Raw genomic sequence first — 26058 nt, forward strand, 5'->3', positions numbered from 1 at the left:
CACTACCCACCGCACCACATCGATCTTAAATCTCTACTCACTTAAATACTGTCAGAAATCTGACGACACCAGGATTATAGTCCGGAAGGTTTATTTGAAATCACAACCTTTCAGAGGGTAGCCCATTCGTCACCTGGTGTCATCTGATTTCTGACCTTGTCCACTCCACTCCATCACTGGCACCTCCACATCACATACATAATGTTCAGTATCCTATCTCACTTTCTTACCAATCCATTGGTCCCCAAACTGCACGATAAAAGGACAGAGTAGGATTCCTTCTGTCTCCTTCAGCGAATAATGCCACTCCCATAGACATGTGTTGAGGACTCATTCCTCATTCAACTTTGACATTTGGGGAGCTAATTTTCCGAGGTCAAACACTGGTGTCCTTTGCCACCAGCGAGAGCTATTGACAGATCAGAGAGGGTATTGGATTCTCAATGCAGAATCCCACCCTTGCAAAACCAAATAGCCCGGAGCCCTGGAATGTTTAAGCTGAACTTTATTTTATTTCCAATAATCCCCTGCCATGACTACTCTAAACAAAGTCCTGTGGCCACTCCCACTGACATTCTTACATAAAGCAGCACAGTGGTCCGGGTCGCTCCATCACTGAGCTCTCTTTGTTAACCGCACACTGAAATGTCTTTGCTTAGCACTGCAAATGTCAGAATTAACAACTGAAAGTCTTGTGATGTGACTGTGTGAGGTGAGACCAGGGCAAGAGACCGCAGCCGTCAACTCAACAAACAACCCGGGAAATGTCAACACCAATCACTCACCCGGATTCCTTTGTTTCATCCGTTTTTTTAATCTTTTATTCGCATTCTGCGACTGAGAGTGTGGAACCAGGCCATTGTTCTGCTGTTGCCGGTTCTGCCACGCTGGTGGCGGTCCCTTTTAATTACCTCATGGGATGTGGGATCTGGGGCAAGGCCAGAATTTGTTGCCCATACCTAATTGTCCCTTCAACTGAGTGGCTCACCTGGCCATTCCAGAGTCAACTAAATTAACCTTAAGTCACTTTGCTGCAGGTCTGGAATCACATTAGGCCAGACTGGCTAAAGATTACAGAATCCCTACAGTGCTGAAAGAGGCCATTCGGCCCACTGAGTTTGCACCGACCCCCTGAAGAGCGTCACACCTGCTCGCGGCCCCCTATCCCTATAACCCTACATTTCCCATGGCTAGCCCAGCTCACTTGCTCATCCCTGGTCACTGTAGGCAATTTGGCGTGACCAATCCATCTAACCGCACATGCTTGGACTGTGGAAGGAAAGCGGGGCACCTGGAGGAAAGCCACGCAGAGACGGGGAGACCGTGCAAACGCCACACAGACAGTCCTCCAAGGCCCTGAGGCAGCAGTGCTAACCACTGAGCCCATGATGGCAACTTTATTGTCCGAAGCACATTAATGAACCAGATGTGTCTTTACAACAGTTGATTGTAATTTCATGATTGCCTTTACGGAGACTGGATTTCGATTCCAAATATTAGTAGTTGAATTTAAACTCCACCAGCCATCATGGGGGGATTAGACCTTGCTTTAACACACAACTAGGATGAGCCTTTGGATTATTAGTCCAGGAACTTTGCCACTACACCCTACAACTAAACATCCTCAAGGCCTAGTTTAGTTTAACTCAGTGAACTCTTCCTGAAGTAGGGTGAGACATGTACTTTGCTTGTCTGTAGGTGGGGAATTAGCAACTCTTCCTATCCTGACTAGGCAGACTAGTGATAGATTACAGAACTCCTACAGTGCAGAAAGAGATCTTTGGGCCCATCGATTGTGCACTGACCCACCGAAGGGCTTTGCTCCTGTGCCACTGAAACTTGCCATAGTCCCTTGCGCTGCTTTCTCATGAATAGAAAACAGCGGGTAATTGATTTAATCTGAGGGTCACTACACGTCAGGTGAGAGACAAGGTTACAAAGACTCCCTGATAACCTCAGCCAAGGCAAGAATTGAACTTGTGCTGAAACTTGAAAGGGTTCAGAAAATATTTACAAAGATGTTGCCAGGGTTGGAGGATTTGAGCTATAGGGAGAGGCTGAATAGGATGGGGCTGTTTTCCCTGGAGCTTCGGAGTCATCTCCAAATCGGGACTAGATTGGGTTGGGATATCTGGTAACCCAATTGGCTGGATGGCTGGTTTACCGTGTAAAGCCACACCAATCATACAGTCATAGAGTCATAGAGATGTACAGCATGGAAACAGACCCTTCGGTCCAACCAGAATTGCACGCAATATTTCAACAGTGGCCTAACCAATGTCCTGTACAGCCGCAACATGACCTCCCAACTCCTGTACTCAATACTCTGACCAATAAAGGAAAGCATACCAAACGCCTTCTTCACTATCCTATCTACATGCGACTCCACTTTCAAGGAGTTATGAACCTGCATTCCAAGGTCTCTTTGTTCAGCATCACTCCCTAGGACCTTACCATTAAGTGTATAGGTCCTGCTAAGATTTGCTTTCCCAAAATGCAGCACCTTGCATTTATCTGAATTAAACTCCATCTGTCACTTCTCAGCCCATTGGCCCATCTGGTCCAGATCCTGTTGTAATCTGAGGTAATCCTCTTCGCTGTCGACCGCACCTCCAATCTGCAAACTTACTAATTGTACCTCTTATGTTCGCATCCAAATAATTTATGTAATGACAAAAAGTAGAGGACCCAACACTGATCCTTGTGGCACTCCACTGGTCACAGGCCTCCAGTCTGAAAAACAATGCTTCACCACCACCCTCTGTTTTCTACCTTTGAATAGAGATGTATAGCACAGAAACAGACCCTGTGGTCCAACTTGTCCATGCCAACCAGATATCCTAAATTAATCTAGTCCCATTTGCCAGCACTTGGCCCATATCCCTCTAAAGCCTTCCTATTCGTATATCCATCCAGAAACCTATTAAATGTTGTAAATTTACCAGGTTCCACCACTTCCTCTGGCAGCTCATTCCATGCACGTACCACCATCTGAGTGAAACAGTTGCCCCTTAGGTCCCTTTTATATCTTTCTCCTCTCACCCTAAACCTATGCCCTCTAGTTCTGGACTCCCCACCCCAGAGAAAAGACCTTGTTCATTTACCCTAGCCATGCCTCTCCTGATTTTATAAACCTCTGTAAGGTCACCCCTCAACCTCCGAAACTCCAGGGAAAACAGCCCCATCCTGTTCAGCCTCTCCCTATAGTTCAAACCCTCCAACCCTGGCAACATTCTTGCAAATCTTTTTGAACCCTTTCATGTTTCACAACATCCTTTCGATAGGAGGAGGACCAGAATTGCACGCAATGTTCCAAAAGTGGCCAATGAAGTAACAGTTTCTACAATAATGCAGGAAACATGGCGACCAGTCTGCACAGCACAATCCCAAAATAAACAGCAATGTGACCATGACCAGGTAATCTGTTATCCAATTGCTCTTGATTGAGGGATAAATATTAACCATGACTCTGGTGACAATTCCATGACTCTTTCTTGAAATAGAATTCCTACAGTGGGGAAACAGGTCCTACAGTCCAACAAGTCCACAGCGACCCTCCGAAGAGTAACCCAACCAGATCCATTCCCCTACCTTATTATCCTATATTTACCCCAGACCAATGCACCTAACCTACACAGCCCTGAACACTATGGGCAATTTAGCATGGCCAATTCATCTAGCCTGCATATCTTTGGATTGTGGGAGGAAACTGGGGCACCCGGAGGAAACCCGCACAGACATGGGGAGAATGTGCAAACTCCATACAGGCAGTCACCTGAGGCTGGGATTGAACCCTGGTCATTGGCGCTGTGCGGCAGCAGTGCTAACCACTGAGCTATAGTGTCATGGAATCTTCTCTACTCACTTAGAAAGGCAAAACCAGGGAGAGAAGTGTCAGGTGCAAGAGTTGAGGGAGTCCACAGGATGGCAACAGGCGAAGGAGCATGGGCAAGGTGAACAACAGTGCTCCCTTTGGTTCTTCCTGATCACTGTTTTGTGACGAGTATTTTCTTACTCTGCAGATACTGGGCTAGTCCTGAAGACAATTGCCCTGCGGAAGGGTAACGGCGTACAGAGTGAGGAAGTTATTCTCGAAGAACTCCAGGTTTTTAAGGTATTCATTTTACCATCTAGCTATGGTCTGATAATATTGGATCCTAATTCCTATGCATTTTAATCATGTCCCCACCTCAGTCTCCTCTGCTCTAAGGAAAATAGCCTCAGTCTGTCCAGTAACACCTCCTAACTGATACTCTGCAGCCCAGGGCAGCATCCTGATAAATCTCCTCTGTACCCTCCTAACTGCAATCACATCCTTCCTCTAATGTGGATTCCAGAACTGCACACAATCCTCTTGTTGTGACCGCACCAATGTTTTATACAGTTCCAACATTACCCTGCTGCTCTTAAACTCTGTGCCTCAACTAATAAAGGCCAGTGTCCCTTTTGGCACCTTACCTATTTTATCTATCAGTCTCCGGAGTAATTCTCCAGGAGAGGGAGAGATACGCAGATGTCCAATAATGATTTCTATTTTCACGTTGCCAGATTCCGAATCCTATCACGTCAATGGAGATATCAGTGAAACGGGTAGGTATCATTGTCCATTCGATGCCGTGGTATTCTTTCGGTGGATGGAGATTTTTCCTGTTGATTGCCACTTAACGTCCCTCCTGTGTCCTCTGCCCCCTTGCAGCAGCAGCTGTACGTTGGCTCGAGGGTAGGCGTTGCCCAGGTGAAGCTCCATCAGTGTGAGACTTACGGTAATGCATGTGCCGAGTGCTGCCTCGCCAGAGACCCCTACTGTGCCTGGGATGGAAGCTCCTGTACCAGATACCTGCCAGCTGCTAAAAGGTACTGTGTCTGGCATCTTTACACTGGCTCCGAAATAACATGTGCGTATGTGCTGGGGAAGGCTGGCTTAGATAGTTTTCATCAACTTGCTCAAGGATATCTGGAGCAGGTGGGACTTACACCGGGACCTCCTAGCTCAGAGGCTGGAACACTGCCACTGTACCTCAAGAGGCCAATTTATATGAACACATTAATAGATGAAAGGAATGGACAAATCTGTACCTATGTTCACATCTGGTTAACACATGGTGGACTACTCTGTTTATCCTTTGAGTACTGTGCATTATATGCGTATTTTGGAATATTGCGTGCAATTCTGGTCTCCTTCCTATCGGAAAGATGTTGTGAAACCTGAAAGGGTTCAGAAAAGATTTACAAGGATGTTGCCAGGGTTGGAGGATTTGAGCTATAGGGAGAGGTTGAGTCAGCTGGGGCTGTTTTCCCTGGAGCGTCGGACGCTGAGGGGTGATCTTACAGAGGTTTATAAAATCATGAGGGGCATCTTTAGGGTAAATAGACTAAGTCTCTTCCCTGGGGTGGGGAAGTCCAGAACTAGAGGGCATAGGTTTAGGGTGAGAGGGGAAAGGTATAAAAGAGACCTAAGGGCCACCTTTTTCACGTAGAGGGTGGTTTGTGTATGGAATGAGCTGCCCGAGAAAGTGGTGGAGGCTGGTACAATTGCAACATTTAAAAGGCATCTGGATGGGTATATGAATAGGAAGGGTTTGGAGGGATATGGGCCAGGTGCTGGCAGGTGGGACTAGATTGGGTTGGGATATCTGGTCGGCATGGATGAGTTGGACCAAAGGGTCTGTTTCCGTGCTGTACATCTCTATAAGTTTAGATAATTATAGAGCCTGTGACCTCTGATCATCAAATCCCTACAGTGCTGAAAGATCCCATTCAACCCATTGAGTTCACAGTGGCCCTCTGAACGGCATCCCACCCAGAGCCATCCCCCCAACCTATCCATGTAGCCCCACATTTAGCATGGCCTATCCACCTAAACTGCACATCTTTTGGATTGTGGGAGGAAACGGGAGTACCCAGAGGAAACCATGCATGTTTCCTCCACACAGACTCCACACAGACAGTCACCTCAGGTTGGAATTGAACCCAGGTCCCTGGTGCTGTGAGGCAGCAGTCTAACCATTGAGCTACCCTGCCACCCTAATGTTGAATATTGAACAACATATCTACAGGAATGACTGTACACAAGTACTCCACAGTTTCATTTGCCTGATTCCCACCACCTCCCCCCCCCCCCCCCCCCCACGCACCCCACCTCCACCATCCAAACCCCTCACTCTCACTCCCAGCAGTAGGTGCCATGCCCTGTCAGCTAGCTTACATTGCTGATTATTCTTAACCACAAACACCACCCTCCAACTGATGCTTGTGAGTGTATTCACCAGCAACGGTTGCTGGGGAGTCAGGGGAAGCGATAACCCTGGAGGGTTGTCCCCTTCTCTGTGTGGATGGTGAAGCCCATTGCAATGCCAGACAGCAGCCTTCAGTTCAATCTGTGTAGACCAGGGCCTAACTCATATGTGGGTCAACGGAAAATGAATGAAAGCAAAATACTGCAGGTGCTGGAAATCTGAAATAAACACAGAAATTGCTAGAGACGCTCAGCAGGTCTGGTGCATCTGTGGTAAGAGAAACAGGTAATGTTTCAAGTCCAATATGACTCCTCTTGGGTGACATATTGAATCCACATTATTGGGGAAGCACTTAAATTAGAGAGAGTGAGCAATCCATCAGGTGCAGTTTTGAAATCTTCAATTTTTGTTTAAGTCTATGAGACACCCTTCTGTGTTAGCGGGACTCCAAACCCACGCTAACCAGGAAGATCCTCACAACTGCTCAGACCATTGGATTGGCTGTGTAGGTTGGAAACGTACTCTGTGACACTGAGGGAGCTGGGAGTATACCTTGTGGCACAGACTCCCATCCCCACATGCCCAAGCCTAACCAAGTGGGAATCCCCCGTTCCCTCCAACTACCCCTCATCCTCCCACAACATCCCCACGGTTTCAGGCTCACCATTCTCTCGCCCTACCCCAATCTAACCTCCTCTGATTGGCATGTTACCAAGGCCCTGCCCATTCTAAATAGCTAGGGCCATCTGCCCCAACACAGGTTACTCACCCACTATAGAGATCATAGAATCCCCTACAGTGTGGAAGCAGGCCATTCTGCCCATCAGGTCCACATCGACCCTACCGAAGAGCATCCCACCCAGACCCCTCTCCCCCCATCCTATCCCTGTAAACCCTGCATTTCCCATTTCTAACCTACCTCACCTGCAGCTCCCTGGACACTATGGGCAATTTAGCACTGCCAATTTTAGACTTCCCTCCTGCCCACAATTGTCAACCCATGCGATTCAACTCCACAGACCATCACATATTTACCTGCAGAACTACTGGGGCAAGAGGACTTCTTTCAAATATGTTCACGGAACATGGGCCTCAGTGGCTGGGCCAGCGTGATGGCTTGATAGGGCAGAGTCAGTCATGTTGCAGTGGGCCTAGAGTCACATGTAGACCAGACAGGTTCCTTCCTGACAGGACATTAATGAACCAGCTGGGTTTTAGGATGCACAACAGTTTACATTAGGTTAGCCTTTTTTGCCTCATTCAAGATATTTATTGAATTCAAATTTGACCATCCAGGAATTGAAGCCATGTCACTGGAGCATTAGTTTAGAGTTCTGGATCACTAGTCTAGTGACACTGCCACTGTCTCCCCAACTTCACCCACAAACCATTCACTTACAGCATTTATAGAGGTACCAGAATTCTGAGAATAGTTAGTCCCATCACCATAAGGGCACAGTCTGAGAGGGAAAGGCATTTAGCTGATGAGCTGATCTCTTCGGCAAGATTGTGTTAAAGAGCCTGAGATTCTCTTTGTGTCCTCTCTTGGTTTAGACGTTTCCGGAGACAGGATATTTGGAACGGTAACCCCATTCACCAGTGTCTGGATCAGAGTCTGATCGGTAAGAACGACCACATCTCTGCTTCCAATCTCTCTCCTTTCTGCTGTATCCACCAGCGTGCTTTCGACATATCAAAGTGATGTCTCTGTGATGGGATTAATGAGCAATCAATGTGTAAATCCAGCCAGGGAGGGACAGATGCCATATACGGGATGCAAACAGGGTAGATGCTCTGAGGAATATTCCCCTCATGAAAGGAGGGGACACAATTTTTAAATAAAGAGTCAGTTGTTTAACATGGAGTTGAGAAGGAATTTTTTTCTTTCAGTTTGCTAATGCGTGGAAGTTTTTTCCCCAGAGATTGGTGGAGAAGGCAGAGCTATCAAATAGTTTTTGAGGCTGAATGAGACAGATTCTGCACTGATAAGAGAGTCGGGGTTTAATGGGGATAGGGCTCATGCCCCTTGGATGCTGCCTGACCTGCTGCGCTTTTCCAGCAACACATTTTCAGCTTTAATGGGGATAGGCAAGGAAGTAGAGTTGAGGTCACCATTAGATCAGCCATGAGCAGACCCAATGGGGTGAAAGGCCTCCTTGCCTTTCCTGATTCCCATGCTGGTTAAATCGACTGAGCATTTGCATCTCATGTCAATAGTGCTGTGCATAACTTGTTGTCTTTCAGCAGGATTTGTTCCCATTCAGTTCAGAGACTATTCTGGTTAGCATTAAGGGTTGTCCTTTCTCTCTTGCATGCTAACCTATGGTACGGGGCGTATGGGTCAGGAAACTGAATCTTTTGTTGCCATGAGCCTTCTCTGTAGGATCACAAATTCCTAGATCGGACTGAGGGACAGTTAAATACTCAACCTGGAATTGTTCCCCCACCCCAGCCTCACACAAATCCATCCAGGAATCTGAATGAGGGTGGTTGAGAATTTCAAACTATTTTGTACTTTTCACTTAATTCTTGCTAATAACTGGGTCCCGATCATAAAGGTACAAACAATGACTGCAGATGCTGGAAACCAGATTCTGGATTAGTGGTGCTGGAAGAGCACAGCAGTTCAGGCAGCATCCGAGCAGCAGTAAAATCGACGTTTCGGGCAAAAGCCCTTCATCAGGAATAAAGCCTTCCTAATGAAGGGTTTTTGCCCGAAACATCGATTTCACTGCTCCTCGGATGCTGCCTGAACTGCTGTGCTCTTCCAGCACCACTAATCCAGAATCCCGATCATAAAGACGCATTTCCTAAATAGTGGTTTCCCTTCATGCCATGAATATGAGATACAATTAAATATTAATGTATTAATTAAAAATCCCAGGCCTGAGAGTTGTCTATCACTAAATACTAACTACTAAGTTTTTTAAAAAATATGTATTTTACCTCCTTATAAAAATGTTCTTTTACTCACTCTCATTCCTACTGCTTGCTGCACAGCCATGTTTTTTTTTGCTAGAATGTTCCTCGCAGTAAGACGCTGGGCCTGTGAGCCAGGCTTAAGTGGCAAGTTCCCAGTCTGCAGTGTTTTGTCAGGTGCTCTCTCACAGAGGGAGAGGGACAGTGCTGAAGGGACAAAGCCACACACACAGGGCAGTCGGCTACTGAGCAACATCGGCAAAGGTCTGACTGAAGATCATTTTCCCACCCTTTCTATCAGGCAAGGGTGCACAGAGCAGGAAGATTTGAACTGGATAAATAGAATCAATCTGAGAAGAAAGCACATGAATGCGACCTCTTTCATGTTGGGTCCTTTGCTAAGCCTCCCTCTTTAAGACCTCTCACTCCTTGACCCCACTCCCTCAACCTCCTCTTCCACTCCTATCCAGAGCTCACCACAACTAAAAGTAATTATATTTGCCTTTCTCATGAAAGCACTCTCCTTTACACAGCTTCATATCAGTATTTGGAACCTAATTCTGTCTTAAAAAGAACTTCAGGGCGTAATATTTCAGGGGTAATAGTCCTCTTTCAAAGTGCCCATGGCTTTTCCTGTTCTCAATGCTTCCACTGCCTACATGGTACCAAGTGTCTGTTCAGGTTTCAGTTTGTTTGGAGGTCAGAACCAACATTGCAAACTGATGCCCATTGTGATGCTGTCCTGGTCTTTGCCAATTAGCTCGTTGGCTGCATAGAACATAGAACATAGAACAGTACAGCACAGGCCCTTCAGCCCACGATGTTGTGCCAACCACTGATCCTCATGTATGCACCCTTAAATTTCTATGACCATATGCATGTCCAGGAGTCTCTTAAATGTCCCCAAAGACCCTGCCTCCACAACTGCTGCTGGCAACGCATTCCATGCTCTCACAACTCTCTGTGTAAAGAACCCGCCTCTGACATCCCCTCTATACTTTCCTCCAACCAGCTTAAAACTATGACCCCTCATGTTAGTCATTTCTGCCCTGGGAAATAGTCTCTGGCTATCGACTCTATCTATGCCTCTCATTATCTTGTATACCTCAATTAGGTCTCCTCTTCTCCTCCTTTTCTCTAATGAAAAAAGTCCAAGCTCAGTCAACCTCTCCTCAAAAGATAAGCCCTCCAGTCCAGACAGCATCCTGGTAAACTTCCTCTGAACCCTCTCCAAAGCATCCACATCTTTCCTATAATAGGGCAACCAAAACTGGACACAGTATTCCAAGTGCGGTCTAACCAAAGTTTTATAGAGCTGCAACAAGATCTCACGACTCTTAAACTCAATACCCCTGTTAATGAAAGCCAAAACACCATATGCTTTCTTAACAACCCTGTCCACTTGGGTGGCCATTTTAAGGGATCTATGTACCTGCACACCAAGATCCCTCTGTTCCTCCACACTGCCAAGAATCCTATCCTTAATCCTGTACTCAGCTTTCAAATTCGACCTTCCAAAACGCATCACCTCGCATTTATCCAGGTTGAACTCCACCTGCCACCTCTCAGCCATACTCTGCATCCTGTCAATGTCCCGCTGCAGTCTACAACAGCCCTCTATACGGTCAATGACACCTCCAACCTTTGTGTCATCTGCAAACTTGCTGACCCATCCTTCAATCCCCTCATCCAAGTCATTAATAAAAATTACAAACAGTAGAGGCCCAAGGACAGAGCCCTGTGGAACACCACTCACCACAGACTTCCAGGCAGAATATTTTCCTTCTACTACCACTCGCTGTCTTCTGTTGGCCAGCCAATTCTGTATCCATGGCAACCCAATGCTTGACACTTCACTCTCTGAAACAATGTCAGAAGGCACAAGAATCTGCCACACAGACGCTAAAGATTCGGGCATGTTCCTCCCTGTCTCACCTTCCAAAATGATTTTTCCTGACTAGTGGAGGAGCTGAACATGGGAAAAGGACAATGTGTACTGCGATGGTCTACCCTCATCTTTCCAAGCGCACAGATTTTGTGTCCTACCTAGGCTGACCTCCACTCTTTGAACCCATTTCTTGGTTCAGGGTTTGTCAAGAAACTATACAGAGCAACCGCGATTATCTGAACAACACGGGTGAGGAGTATTTTGTTTGGATAACCGAATGTTCAGATAATCGAAAGTTCGGATAATACAGTTTAACCAAGCATCGGGACCTTGACATCTTGTTCAGATAATCTGAAATTTGGATAATCGACTTTTCAATAACTGACGTTGCTGTGAATACAAACCCAACCACCGATTGTAATTGGTGAAAATTGTCAACATTGACAAAAGATAGGAGCAACTAGCAAAGGATATAATTGTATTGGAGACCGTTCAGAGACGATTCTCTGGATTGTCTATTGATGAGAGATTGAGCAGTTCCGCCCCATACTCTCTAGGGTTTAGAAGAATGAAAGAAGATCTAATTGAGATGTCAAGAGATTGGCAATGCAGACATAGAGAGGATATTTCCCTGTGGGGAGTTCTAGAATGAGAGGTCATAATATTAAGCTAAAGGGTTGGCAGATATAAAACAGAGACAACAACAAATTCTTCTCTTGAAGAGTCATAAATCTGTGGAGTGATCTACCACAGTGGATACTGGGACACTGAGTAAATTTAAGGAGGAGACAAGCAGATTGTCAATTAGTAATCATAGAATCCCTACAGCATGGAGGCAGCCCACACTGACGCTCCAGAGAGCAACCCACCCAGATCCACCCCATCCCTGCATTTCCCATGGCTAACTCACCCAGCCTACACATCCCTGGACACTATGGGCAATTTCCCATGACCAATCCACCCTGACTTGCACATCTTTGGACTGTGGGAGGAAACCTGGACAGACATGGGGAAAATGTGCAAATTCCACACAGTCATCGGAAGGTTGAATTGAACCTGGGCCTTTTGCACTGACAGGTAGCAGTACTGACCATTGAGCCACCATGCTACTCTGGGTTAAAGGGTTGTGGGAGCTGGCAGGAAAGTGGAGTTGAGACCGAGATGTGTTCAACCACAATCATATCAAATGGCATAGCAGACCCGAGGGATTGAACAGCCTATTCCTGCTTCTGTTCCTTATGGTTCTTAAACATTCTAAGGGGTGAGGAATCAAACTACTTGAACATAATTAACAGAAGAACTATGCAGAATTTGAGAATTATTTTGATGCAGCCAGGTATTATGATCTGGAAGGCTGTACCCGATGGGGCAGTGGGCAAATTTCAAGAGGTAAGTTGAGAAATACTAGAAAAGCCTGGATAATAGGGAATGTGCCGCGGAGTGGGATTAATTGGATAGCTCTTTCAAAGAGTGGGCACTGGCAACAGTGAGGCTGAGTGGCCTCCTCCTGCACTGATGGGTACACATGGACCAAAATGAACGGCCATTTTGAAATTTGACCCTCACTGATTTGAGCGTAACCTGAACAAAAAATTGTGATTGTTTTTAATCGCTCACAGTAGAAGAGTTTGATAGTGCGGAGGAGAGAGTGGTGTATGGGACTGAACACAACAGCACCTTTCTTGAATGCATCCCAAAGTCTCTTCAGGCCACCGTTAAATGGTTCATCCAGCGAGCTGTGGACGATCTGAAAGATGAGGTGAGTGGAACAATTTAATGATTGACGAAGTGGTAGAGGTTGATAAAATTCCAACATTTAAAAGGCATTTGGATGGGTATATAGGTAGGAAGGGTTTAGAGGGATATGGGCTGAAAATGTGTTGCTGGAGAAGCGCAGCAGGTCAGGCAGCATCCAGGGAACAGGAGAATCGACGTTTCGGGCATAAGCCCTTCTTCAGGAATGAGGAAAGTTTGTCCAGCAGGCTAAGATAAAAGGTAGGGAAGAGGGACTTGGGGGAGGGGCGTCAGAAATGTGATAGGTGGAAAGAGGTCAAGGTGAGGGTGATAGGTCAGACTGGGGTGGGGGCAGAGAGGTCAGGAAGAAGATTGCAGGTTAGGAAGGCGGTGCTGTGCAGTGCTCCCCAAGTCCCTCCTCCCTACCTTTTATCTTAGCCCCCCAAGTCCCTCCTCCCTACCTTTTATCTTAGCCTGCTGGAAATCTTCTTCCTGACCTCTCCGCCCCCACCCCAGTCTGACCTATCACCCTCACCTTGACCTCTTTCCACCTATCACATTTCCGACGCCCCTCCCCCAAGTCCCTCCTCCCTATCTTTTATCTTAGCCTGCTGGAAATCTTCTTCCTGACCTCTCCGCCCCCACCCCAGTCTGACCTATCACCCTCACCTTGACCTCTTTCCACCTATCACATTTCCGACGCCCCTCCCCCAAGTCCCTCCTCCCTACCTTTTATCTTAGCCTGCTGGACAAACTTTCCTCATTCCTGAAGAAGGGCTTATGCCCGAAACGTCGATTCTCCTGTTCACTGGATGCTGCCTGACCTGCTGCGCTTCTCCAGCAACACATTTTCAGCTCTGATCTCCAGCATCTGCAGACCTCACTTTCTCCTTAGAGGGATATGGGCCAAATGCTGGCAAATGGAACTGGATTAATTTAGGATATCTGGTAGGCATGGGCCAGTTGGACTGACAGGTCTGTTTCCATGCTGTATGACTCTATCTCATGGGCTAGCTGTTGTATATTTCACATCTCAGATCTAGGCAGAAGATCACATTAATTTCTGTGTCAACACAAACTTTATTTGGAAGGGTATTATGTAATGCTTTCAAATGTCTGCTCCATCTTCCCACCCTTTATGCAGTTCTGCTTACCTCTCTTCATCATCCTCACTGCAACTAACTGTGCATTTTATATCTCATAATAAATAAACAAAAATACTGGATGGTAGCTTTGCCTTAAATTTCCTCTAGTTGGCATGGACAAGTTGGACTGGAGGGTCTGTTTCCATGCTGTATGGCTCTCTGACTCTATGACATTTAAAGTGCCTGGGTCAGCATTTATTTCCCAACCCTACTTGCCCAGAGGGCAGTTAAGAGTCACCCACGTTGCTGTGGGTCTGGAGTCACCTGTACATCTGACCAGGGTAAGGATGGCAGATTTCCTCCCCTAAAGGGCATGAGTGAACATGATGGATTTTTAATAACAATCAACATGATTGCTATTAGTCTAGGTTTCGTTCCAGTTTTTTAAAACAAATATTACATTCACATATCACCATCATGCGGTATAAATGTTGGGTTTTTAGCCATATTCTACAATGTAATCTGTACTACAAATTGACTATCAACATCCTTCTTTAGATAAGGAAACCAATATTGTACACAGACACCCAGGTGAGATCTCATCAGTACCTCTTACAACTGAAGCAGAATTCCTAGATTTTTTTAAAATTCAATTCTCTTCATAATAAACAATATTATTTAATTTTAAAGAATCTAGTAATATTCCTGATTACCTGTTATGGCTGCACACCCGTCATTTGCAATTCATGCACTAGATCCCTCAGTGTCTCAGAGCTTTGCAACCCTATCTCAGTCTTTAGATAATATCCTTCATTTGCATTCTCCCTGCTAAAATGAACAATTTCATATGACATTCCATTTGGCAGATGTTTGCCTACTCACTTAGCCTATTGTTATCATTTTGTAGCCTTCTGATCTTTTCACAACTTACTTTTCTATGCATTTTCGTGTCATCAGTAGATTTAGAAACATACCTTTGCTCCTTTCATCCTGAATAAGCTGTAAAAACTACATCTACACTAAACTATCCTGATCCCTGTGGCATACCACATGTTACACCTTGACAGTCAGAAAATGACCCATTTATCTCAACTCTCTGTTTCTTGTTAACCAGTCAATCTTCAAACATGGGGGAGGGGGGTTGATGGCTTAGTAGTATTGTTACTGGACCATTAATCTAGAGAGAAAGTGAGGACTGCAGATGCTGGAGATCAGAGTCAAGAGTGTGGTGCTGGAAAAGCACAGCAGATCAGGCATCATCTGAGGGGCAGAAGAATCGACGTTTCAGGCATGAGCCGTTCATCAGAGCTTATGCCCGAAATGTCGATTCTCCTGCTCCTCGGATGCTGCCTGACCTGCTGTGCTTTTCCAGCACCACACACTTGACTATCAATCCAGAGACGCTGGTAATGTTCCAGGGACCTGGTTTCAAATCTTGCCATGGCAGATGCGAGAGCTTGAATTCAATAATTATCTGGAAATAAGAGATTAACAATGACCATGAAACCATTGTCAGGGGGAAAACCCACCTGGTTCACTAATATCCTTTAAGGAAGTAAACTGTCATCTTTAATGTGACCACAGACCCATAGCAATGTGATTGACTCATAATGCCCTCTGGGCAATTAGGGATGGTCCTGCCAGTGATAGCTGCATCCAATGAAAAAAACCCACATACTAAACCCTGTACAATTTTTGACACCCATTTTAAATGTCACGAATCGAAGGAGCCGGTGTTGGACTCGGGTGGACAGAGTTAAAGATCACACAACACCAGGTTATAGTTCAACAGGTTTATTTGGAAGCACTAGCTTTTGGAGCGCTGCTCCATCATCAGATAGGTTGTGGAGAATAAAAGAATATTCTCAAAATAAACCAGTTCACCTATAACCTGGTGTTGTGTGATTTGTAACATATTAAATGTGGGACCTTATCAAATCCCTTCTGGTTATGTAAAAAGATGACACCCCTACACCGATCCCTGTGGCATACCACATGTTATACCTTGCCAATCAGAAAATGCCCCATTTATGCTTACCCTCTGTGTCTTGTTAGCCAGTTAACACGGTGGCACAGTGGCATAGTGGTTAGCACTGCTGCCTCACAGCGCCAGAGACCCGGGTTCAGTTCCTGCCTCAGGCGACTGACTGTGTGGAGTTTGCACGTTCTCCCCGTGTCTGCGTGGGTTTCCTCCGGGTGCTCCGGTTTCCTCCCACAGTCCAAAGATGTGCAGGTCAGGTGAATTGGCCATGCTAGATCGCCTGTAGTGTTAGGGGCAGGGGTAAATGTAGGGGTATGGGTGGGTTGCGCTTCTGCGGATCGGTGTGGACTTGTTGGGCCGAAGGGCCTGTTTCCACCCTGTAAGTAATCTAATCTAATCTTTGATCATGCCACCTGGGGAGGTGAAGGCACAGTGTATGTACAGCTTTTAATAAACATTTTCCCTATGACAGATGTTAAGCTAACCAGCCTGTAGGGTGCCTGCTTTCTGACTCTTCTTAGACTGGAAGGCAGTACACAAATGCACATTATTGGCTTCCCACAGGTGAAAACCGATGACAGGATCATCAAGACTGAGCACGGCCTGTTATTCCGAAAGATTTACCGAATGGACGAAGGGACATATTACTGCAAAACAATGGAGCACGGCTTCACACAGACAGTGAGCAAGATCTCGCTGGAGGTGATTGAGAGCGGGCAGCTGGACGAGATCTTCGGCCGTGACGACGAGGAGCACACCAACCGCCCATGCGTCACACAGCCTCGGCGACTGCACAGCCAGAAGCCGTGGTTCAAGGATATCATGCAGCTGATTGGCTACTCGAACCTGCACCGCGTGGAGGAGTACTGCGAGCGGGTCTGGTGCAACGAGAAACAGCGCAAGAAGCGCAAGATGATGGTGAACAAGTGGAAGTACGTGGGGGAAGTGGGCCGGCGGGCAAAGAGCAAACCTCGCAACAGGACACCCAGGCACATCCCTGCTGACACATAAAATCCATTTGAACTCTGCTTGGATGGTTAGTAAGGGACTGAGCCCAAGAGGCAAAGCATCTGAGCAACTTTTCAAAATGGACTTTTCTCAATTGAGGCTGTGAACCCAATCGCTGGTAATTACGGGAGAGAGGATAGCCTCAGTTCAAACAAATGAAACCAAAGACTTCCCCAAATCTTCATCTCCATTTCTAACAAAGAACTTTGTCAAATATTCCTGTGATTTTTGAGTTTATTGCGCCATAGCGTTGATCTTGTTGATTTAGTAACCAGGACTGTACTGTAATGTCAAGCTCTGCATATTTATAACTGTTATTTAATGACTCCTTGGAATTGCTGAATGACCAATGTGAGGACAAAGAGCCTGCTATATTTGAACAGAAGCCATAAAAACAAATAGAGCAAGGAATGGCTGGAGTGGAGTGTTTCCCAAATTGTTGAACCATTGGTCTGTATGTTATTGTTCGCATGAGCAGGGCTAGATAGATGACATCTTAAGTCAGAGTTGTGTGGTTGACCCAGGGAGGTTGGTTCTACAGTCATCTATCACAGTGTGTGTAAAGTGTCTGAGCAAAACCTGACAGCCCACTGTACCACAGCAAGATACAATTCTTTATAATTTTACATGTTTTAATGACCAATGGATGTGGTGTTTCTAGGGTACTCCAAGAGATGCTATCAACCCTTGAGATCTTTAGTAGTTAATGTTTTGATTTTGTTAGAGCGGAAGTTGAGCAAACCAGGTTTATTGATTCATGAAAATGGCATTGAGAACGAGGCTTAGCCCATGATTATGTTTTTGTGAAGCTCTGTTCCAGGGAATGGGGTTTTCTAGTTGGTGAATTCTGACTTTTGATGGATGAACCATGAGGTAAAGTTGCCATAGGCCTACCAGACCCTAGGGCCACTCTCTGACTGGGAGGGATGACTGATGGTGATGTAACACCTCAGGCAAGGTTTTCAGGTGAAGGCAGAACCTTCATGGTGACCCTGGCGATGAACCCATGCTGTTAATATCACTCTGCATTGCAGTTATCCAACCCACTGAGCTAACCAATTCTTGTATGCATTACGTAGAAGGGTATTGGATGGCTGTTTTCAGATGGGTGTGTTCTAATGGGTGTATCCCGATGTGTGTAGTCCAATGGGTGTAATCTGATTGGTGTAATCTGATGTGTGTAATCCAATAAGTGTGTCCGATGGGAGAATTCTGATTGGTGTAGTCTGATGGGTGTATTATGATTGGTGCACTCTGATTGGTGTGATCCAATAGGTGTATTCTGATGAGAGAATTCTGATTGGTGTTTTCTGGTGGGAGTATTCCAATGGGAATTTTCTGATGGGTGTATTCTGATGAGAGTATGCTGATGGGATTATGCTGATGGTTGTATCCCGATGAGTGTATTCGGATGGGAGAATTCTGATTGGTGTATGCTAATGGGAGTATTCTGATAGGAATTTTCTGATGGGTGTACTCCAATGGGTATATTTCAATGCAACTTTTCCAATGGAAGCATTCTGATAAGAGTATTCGGATGGATGCCTGGTTGTGATATTTCATTTTTAGAAACTCCTGGTTTGTCCAAACATTACCTAATGGCTGATCCTGGTTACAATTGTTCTGGTTCATTGTTGACTTAAAGAATAAGCCATTTGTGATTGATGTTGTAAGTAGGCACATGAGCATTTAACAGTAACATTTCTCTAGGGGTATGGAAAGAAAAATGAGTGTGCGATTCTGCTCTGGACACAATAAATCTCTCTCTGGATTGTGTATCAGTCTCTCACCCTGGTAATTAACAATTAAATTGATAAATTTACTGTTAACCTTTCATTGAAGGCCTGGTTACATGTTGCACATGGAGTCAATCTCCTGGCAGTCCCAGCATCAGTGAGGGTGGTGGGAGAGCAGCTGGAAATCAGACCCCTGCCCTTGCCTCTGATCACCCCCACCCTTTCCCCAGCCTACCCTTGACCCATAAGGCCCACATCCATTCCTGGATCTCTGCTATTTGTGGTGCCAGCAACTGTTGCCCTCCACTGGCACTAGCAGCAATATGTAGCTGTCTGCCTCTAATTGACCGACAGCTCCTGGCTATTGGGTCTTCCATCATTGTGGACCTCCATCGTGGAAAAGACCTGCAGGTGACCATTTCAGTGCCTGAAGGACATTTGATACCACTGGACCCTACCCACACAACTAATGAGGTTCCCCACTGGCTCTCCAATCAATGGAAGAAACACCCATCAGCCCAGGGAGTTCTTAATATTCTAGAATAAAGCTCCTGAACAAGTGGTAAAAGCTGGTTCCACGCTAACGTGGACTTTTTTTCATTGGAGAAAAGGAGGAGGAGAGGGGACCTAATTGAGGTATACAAGATAATGAGAGGCATAGATAGAGTCGATAGCCAGAGACTATTTCCCAGGGCAGAAATGACTAACATGAGGGGCCATAGTTTTAAACTGGTTGGAGGAAAGTATAGAGGGGATGTCAGAGGCGGGTTCTTTTACACAGAGAGTTGTGAGAGCATGGAATGTGTTGCCAGCAGCAGTTGTGGAGGCAGGGTCTTTGGGGACATTTAAGAGACTGCTGGACATGCATATGGTCACAGAAATTTGAGGGTGCATACATGAGGATTAATGGTCAGCACAACATTGTGGGCTGAAGGGCCTATTCTGTGCTGTACTGTTCTGTGTTCTATGTTCTCTGTTCTAACTCTCAACAGGGAAGTAGAAAAAAATAACTTATAGGACGACGGAGAGAGAGCACGATTGTGGGACTAATTGAATGGCTATGTCCAGCATGGGTGCAATGGGGTGGATGGGTTCCTTTCATACTGTATCATTCTTTAATTCGATACATAATAAAGATAGTACACATTAGATATCAAGCATGCAATCTCTGATACTGCCAACAACAATTAGAGCTGAGTAGTGGATGGCAGTCTACCCACGTCCTGTCAAAGACAGTGGCTCAGTGGTTAGCATTGCTGCCTCACAACTCCTGGGATCCAGGTTTAGTTCCACCCTCAGGTGACTGCCTCTGTGGAGTTTGCACATTCTCCCCATGGCTGCGTGGGTTTCCCCATAGTGTCCAGGGATGTTCAGGCTAAGTCGATTAGCTATGGGAAAGGCAGGGTTGCAATGATGGGGTGGGTCTGGGTGGGATGCTGTTTGGGGGGAGAGGGCAGTGTGGTACTCGATGGGCTGAATGGCCTGCTTCCACACTGTAGGGATGTTATGAATGCACATTAAGAAAAGACGAACATCTGTCAAGGGAGTAAACCTACAGCCCACATGTGATTCCAGGCCCCAAAATGTAGCTGCCTCTTAACACTCTAGGACTGGGTAGCATGGAAACCTTGCCAAAATCACCCACATCTCTTGAAAACGTTCAAGCCAAAGAAATCTGATCACGGTCCAACCACCCACAAGCATCCTTGATAATTTTTAGCTTCCTTAGGGGATGGGCAAGCACATACAACTTTGACCAACACCAAGACAATGAAACTAAATTATATCCTCAACTCAATGTAACATCCACCACCAGACATCTCATCAACCTCAGAGGTTGAAGCTCTTTTGTTTACATTAAACAGAGCGGTTTTAGCCATTTTGTATTGTGACACTGGATAATGAGAGGAATCATCTAACTGTATTTCCCAACAATCAGTCCCATTAACAATAGTGCCTATTGGAAAATCTGTCTCAGTGGACAATCCCAGTGAACAAGTTGCAATTCTGCTAGGTGCAGTTATTGGGGAGAGTTATTGCAGCAGGTCTGGTATATCAGAGAGTGTTGGTATTTCAGCTTTACAGTACAATACATCAGAGTCTTATAGTGAAGTATTTCAGTACTGTAGTGAGTTTTCATGCATCAGACAGTCTTACCATGAGGTACATGAAACTGTTACAGTGAGGAATAAATATCAGAGATTAGGACATTTTGGAAATGGTTACAATGAAAAAATGGGATATCAGACAGTTTTACAGTGAAGTCCAGGATATCAAAGTGTTAAGTGAGGTACAGTTTTTCAGAGAAGATTATAGTGAGGAGTGGTTCATCAGTGTGCCACAGTGGGATACAATGCATCAAAGGAACAGCGATACAGTGAGAGGTCACTTAACAAAGTACTGCCAATATACAGGCCACTTAGATTTTGTAACCCACATGAGGGCTACTATTTGGACAGATAAAAACAAAAATGATAGTCAGATGAATGTCTCACATTGTAATGACCCACCATTCTGGGACTAGTCTCCAAAGCCTCAGTTAGGCCACATTGACTGTGTTAAGCAGCCTTGCTATTCTGTTTGCTATCTTTGACAATTGCTTCATGGATCTTTTAACCAAGTTGTGATTTGTAAAATAATGTATATAATTACGTTTAGGTATTTTGTACAGGGTTAGGTTTTTTTTATTCACATTACATTTTCTTCAAAAAACTTAAAAGAGATGTTTTGAGTTATACTTTTGAACTGTCTCAATACTTGGAGTTTTAATTCCATTATTTAAATTTAATTCTTGTCTGGCTTCTCTTTTTAAAAAAAATTCAAATTATTTATGACGATGTACACTTGTACCTGAAGAAAAGCTGCTGAATTTTCATGAACACGTAGATTTTTAATATTGGCCGAAGGGTCTATTTCCGCGCTGTACAATTCTATGACTCGATGGGTATAAAGCTTTTCATCCGCTCCAAATTGAAGGTGCATGATAGGTGGAAGCACATAATGCTGATGTGTTTAGGCAATAGCTCACAATTAAACTGTCACCATAATCGTAAACAGACTTAATATGCTCATTGATCTATGTTGTGTGACCGTTGCGAGGCGGAATAGGGGCTGAATGGCCTATGTCTGTCCCTGTGTATGATCATTCTGTTGGAAAAGACAATACAATTCAATTCCACAGTGTCAAAGGATGTGGAAAAACAGACGAGACTTAGATTTCTGATTCCAATTTCTTTCCCCAAGGTAAAATCATCTGTTTCATTGATGTTCAAAGGGAATTTACTTTTTCACTCTAAATTATCGATTGATCGAATCTCGAGATCATGATGACTATGCAGCTTCAAAGATTTGAGTTAGTAATGTAGAGTTGTGTTATAAAGAACACTGTATTTAATCGGTTTATGTATACTTTAGATGTAATTTTTACTTTTCTAATGTATATTTATAATCTTGCATTTAAATAAAAGCCAGGTCTATTAAAGTGTAACCTTTATACGTGAGGTCTGTTTATTGGTTAGTCCTGTGGAGGTGCCATCATAGCTTGTTATTTTTATTCTTCCCAAACCACCACCTTCCCCTATAAACCCCTTAAACATTTTCTTAAAGATCTCAATATCCAGTTATCTGATCATTCTTCAAAGCAGTGAGTGTGAGAAGGATGTTGTGACCCTTTTCAAAAAGAGATCAGGTGGTCTCCCACCATTTGAGCTGATAGAATTGCATGGTGGCTCAGTGGTTAGTACTACTGCCTCACAACACTTGGGACCCAGGTTCAGTTCCAGCCTTGGGTGACTGTCTGTTTGAAGTTTGTGCATTCTCCCCATGTCTGCATCTCAGGTTTTCTCCCACAGGTTAGGCAAATTGGCCTTGCTAAATTATTCAGGGGCGGGCAGGATAGGGGGTGTTTGGATTTGATGGGCCACATGATCTGCTTCCATACTGTAGGAATTCTATGATATTTTCTAATCAATGTATTCAGAGATGTTATTGTATTAAAAATGGTTTTGATAATGAAGGGTTCATTAAAAAGGAACCTAATCAAAAGGTAGTCTTCAGAAGAAGCTTTATTGAATGTCCTTTCCATTACCTCGAGATGAGAGGTTTGTGCTAATAATCAGCAGCATCTCTCTTTAATTGTTAGTGATGAGGCTTTTGCTTATTTAAATGAGACACCAATGTGACATTCACCAATGTGAATGGAACAATGATCATGAGGTTTCTTATTGATCAGACATTAATGACAAGGTCACCTCCTTAACAGAGTGACTAAAAATTACCCAATTCAAAAGGGTCATGCATTATGAGATTTTCTATTTAAAAGGATTACTGATAATAACATTGTCTTCAGGCACTGCTTGTCACTGGCCACTCGGGTGTTTCCTTTCTTCCTGGTGGTGGAAATTGAATAAAGGTTCGTACACCTTGTGTCTCTCACTGTGTCTCACACCAGCGCACACGCACAACATGGGTGCTGGGGAAAAAATAAACACTACCGCAGTTAGGCGGGAGTGTGGGAGTAAAAAGGGGTAGGAGTGTAAAAAAAAGCAAAATAAAGAAAAAAAAATTGTCTTGGTGACAAACGCTAAATACAGTGGAAACTCAATTATCCAAACGAGATGGGTGGGCACTATTTCGTTTGGATAATCGATTATTCAGAAAATCGATTAAATGCCTTTCCTCTGGGGTTCAGAGTTTTAACGTCTGCTCTCTGTTCAGGAGACTGCAGAAGCATTGGTACAAGATATTGGTTTGGCTGCATTTAGAATACTGTGTACAGTTCTGGTCGCCACATTACCAAAAGAATGTGGACACTTTGGCGAGGGTGCAGAGAAGGTTTACGAGGATGTTGTCTGGTATAGAAGGTGCTAGCTATGAAGAGAGGTTGAGTAGGTTAGGTTTATTTTCATTAGAAAAAAGGAGATTGAGAGGGGACCTGATTGAGTTTTACTAAATCATGAAGGGTATAGACAGGGTGGAGAGAGACAAGCTTTTTCCCAGGGTGAAGGATTCAATAATGAGAAATCACGCTTTCAAGGGGAGGGGTGGAAAGTTTAAGGTGGATACATGTGATAAGTCATTCACACACAGTGTGGTGGGCCTCTGGAACGCGTTGCTAGCATCGGCTCAGGCTTGGAGGGCCGAAGGGCCGATTCCTGGGCTGTAAATTTTCTTTGTTTTTTTTGTTTCTGAAGCGCACAGCATGCGAGGCCCCGCCCCCTGCCTGCCCCTCTCCCGTCCAGCACCGCCCCCCCAACCCGATCCAACACCACCCCTGCCCCCCCAGCACAAAGCGCGCGAGCCCCCGCCCCCACCACTGCCCGCTCCCTGCCCCGTCCAACCCCGACCCCCACCCCCCACCCCAAACCCCGTCCAAACTCGCCCCCGGCCACCCCACACTCATCCCATCCCATCCAACCCCACCCTCTCTCTGGGGCATCCAGACTGCACACCAACAACAAGACTGCTGCTGCTTCAGCTGCTGTTGTGGGGTAAGTCTCCAAATAGCGCACAGACACAGCCACACACACAACCTTTTATTTCAAATTTTGACAGGTTCCACGTTTGCCCTGCACAGGACAATGTTGGAGAGATTATTCCAGGGAAGCAGGGAGGGGGTTAGGGCACACACCTCTGTAGAACTCCAGGGAAAGTGTGGGGAGAGAGAGAGAGAGGGCGGGGTGGTGAGGTATCAGTCATTTGGAGACGGTGCCTGGTTAATCACTGTAAACAAAAGACGCGATCAGTGTTGGAAACACGTCTTTGATGTGATGTTTCTATCGGGACCTCAAGGTCTCCTTTGGATAATCCGATTTTCGGATAATTGGTATTCGGATAATCGAGTTTCCTCTGTAATATTGACGCTCTCTGCTCAAAAGGAGTGCTAATACTGAGATGTCCCACTGTCAACACACTTCAAAGGGTCATTGATGTTGAGGTTCTCCCCATTTGAAATGGGTTCTGATAAGATACTAAAACAAAACCGAAAACTGGAAATATGAAACAAAAACAGCAAGTGCTGGAGAAATTCAGCAGGTCTGGCAGTATCTGTTGCAAGAAATCAGAGATAATGTTTCGGGTCCGGGACCCTTTCTCAAAGTTTCTCGCCACACGTGATGCCAAACCTGATGAACTTTACCAGCAATTTCGAGCGCAATGCGGGAAGAGTGATCCAAATGCAGCAGAGAGGGAATTCCCGGCATCTGTAGCAGAAAGAGCGATCCCAACGTGGTGAGGAGAGAATTCCTGGCATCTATAGCGGGAAGAGCAATCCCAATCCTGAAGGGTGGGAATTCCTGGAATCTACAACGGAAAGAGCGATCTCAATGTGGCGGTGAGGGAATTTCCTGGCATCTATAGCGGAAAGAGCGATCCCAATGTGGTGGTGAGGGAATTCCCCGGCATCTGGGGTGGCGGTGAGAGCAGGTAACCTGCGGTCTCGTGGCCAAAGCGAAGGAGATCGAGCCTTTGTCGGGAGTGTTAACCCTGCCTGACTAAGCTCTTCAGAAACCTTTTGAACTTTTAATTTTATTTCTTTATTTTTCTGCTCAATACTAAGGAGGACTGTAATGTTTAACTTTTAACTTGTTTCTTTATTTTGTACCTTGAGCCTAAGATTTTTGTTCCTTGATATCTTTGTACCCAAAGTGACACCGGGAATGTTACATTGTACACTTTCCACTGTACTCCTGTACTTGAGACAACAAAATCTAATTCTGATTCTGCTTTCTGTTCTTGTTTCTGATAAAGGGATGCACAGGAGAGTTTGACTTGCTCTTCACAGTGTTTTCAGCCCCAGTAAAACAGGCAGCTCCTTTCCTGCTATCACTCAGAGCCCAGTGGAAGCTGAAAGTGCTCATTGTTTGAGAAACTGTTGGGCTCAGTAGACACTGCTAAAGGCAGAGTCTGACTAACAGCTCCTGTCGCCAGTTAACACAAACACCTATTGTCCTCGTCACTCCTTTACAGAATTTAAATAAACGAATCCACTGAAGAGGAAGTGTCCCAGAGTCAGTTATTATTCTTGGTGTGGCTCCTAAGTCTGAGTGGTCACAAGACTCTGTTGAAGTTGTACTCACTTTTATCCACGATTGGCTTTACTGTTCTTCGATATGAAAAATTGTTCATAGGCTCATAGTGATGTACAGCACAGGAAAAGGCCATTTGGCCCATCACATCTGTGCCAATCAATAAAAACCTCCTCACTATTCTAACCCGAGCACTCGGCCCATGGCCCAGCATGTCTTGGAATTGCAAATGTACACTAAATACGTCTTAAGTGTTATGAGCATTTCTGTCTCCACCCACCTTTCGAGGCAGTGAGTTCCAAATTCCTACCACTGTCTGGGCGGAAAAGATTTTCCACCAAATGTCCTGCCCCTCACCTTAAGTCGATGCTCCCTGGTGATTGATGCTCCATCATGGGGAATTGTTTCTTCCTGTCCACCCCATCTATGCCTCTCATGCCTTTATA

The 26058-nt window shown here is 45.2% G+C and overlaps 1 protein-coding gene across 2 annotated transcripts in view; it reads left to right on the top strand.

The window, feature by feature from the left end:
- sema3g (semaphorin 3G) overlaps positions 1 to 22080 on the top strand; it is a 194635-nt gene extending 172555 nt beyond the window's left edge. The window contains exons 12-17 of one of the 2 annotated variants that reach the window (XM_043707662.2): positions 4023 to 4114; positions 4549 to 4590; positions 4697 to 4854; positions 7791 to 7858; positions 12666 to 12802; positions 16408 to 22080. In XM_043707662.2, the coding sequence (XP_043563597.1) occupies positions 4023 to 4114; positions 4549 to 4590; positions 4697 to 4854; positions 7791 to 7858; positions 12666 to 12802; positions 16408 to 16854 (944 nt within the window). In that variant the 3' untranslated portion in view covers positions 16855 to 22080. Of the gene's footprint in view, positions 1 to 4022; positions 4115 to 4548; positions 4591 to 4696; positions 4855 to 7790; positions 7859 to 12662; positions 12803 to 16407 lie in introns of both variants that reach the window. The other variant, XM_043707661.2, reaches the window with a different exon arrangement.
- Positions 22081 to 26058: the final 3978 nt, after the last annotated feature.

This window comes from Chiloscyllium plagiosum, unplaced genomic scaffold, assembly GCF_037043375.1.
Source record: "Chiloscyllium plagiosum isolate Xiang-an unplaced genomic scaffold, Cpla_swu_hap1 HiC_scaffold_14, whole genome shotgun sequence".
Taxonomy (NCBI): Eukaryota; Metazoa; Chordata; class Chondrichthyes; order Orectolobiformes; family Hemiscylliidae; genus Chiloscyllium; species Chiloscyllium plagiosum.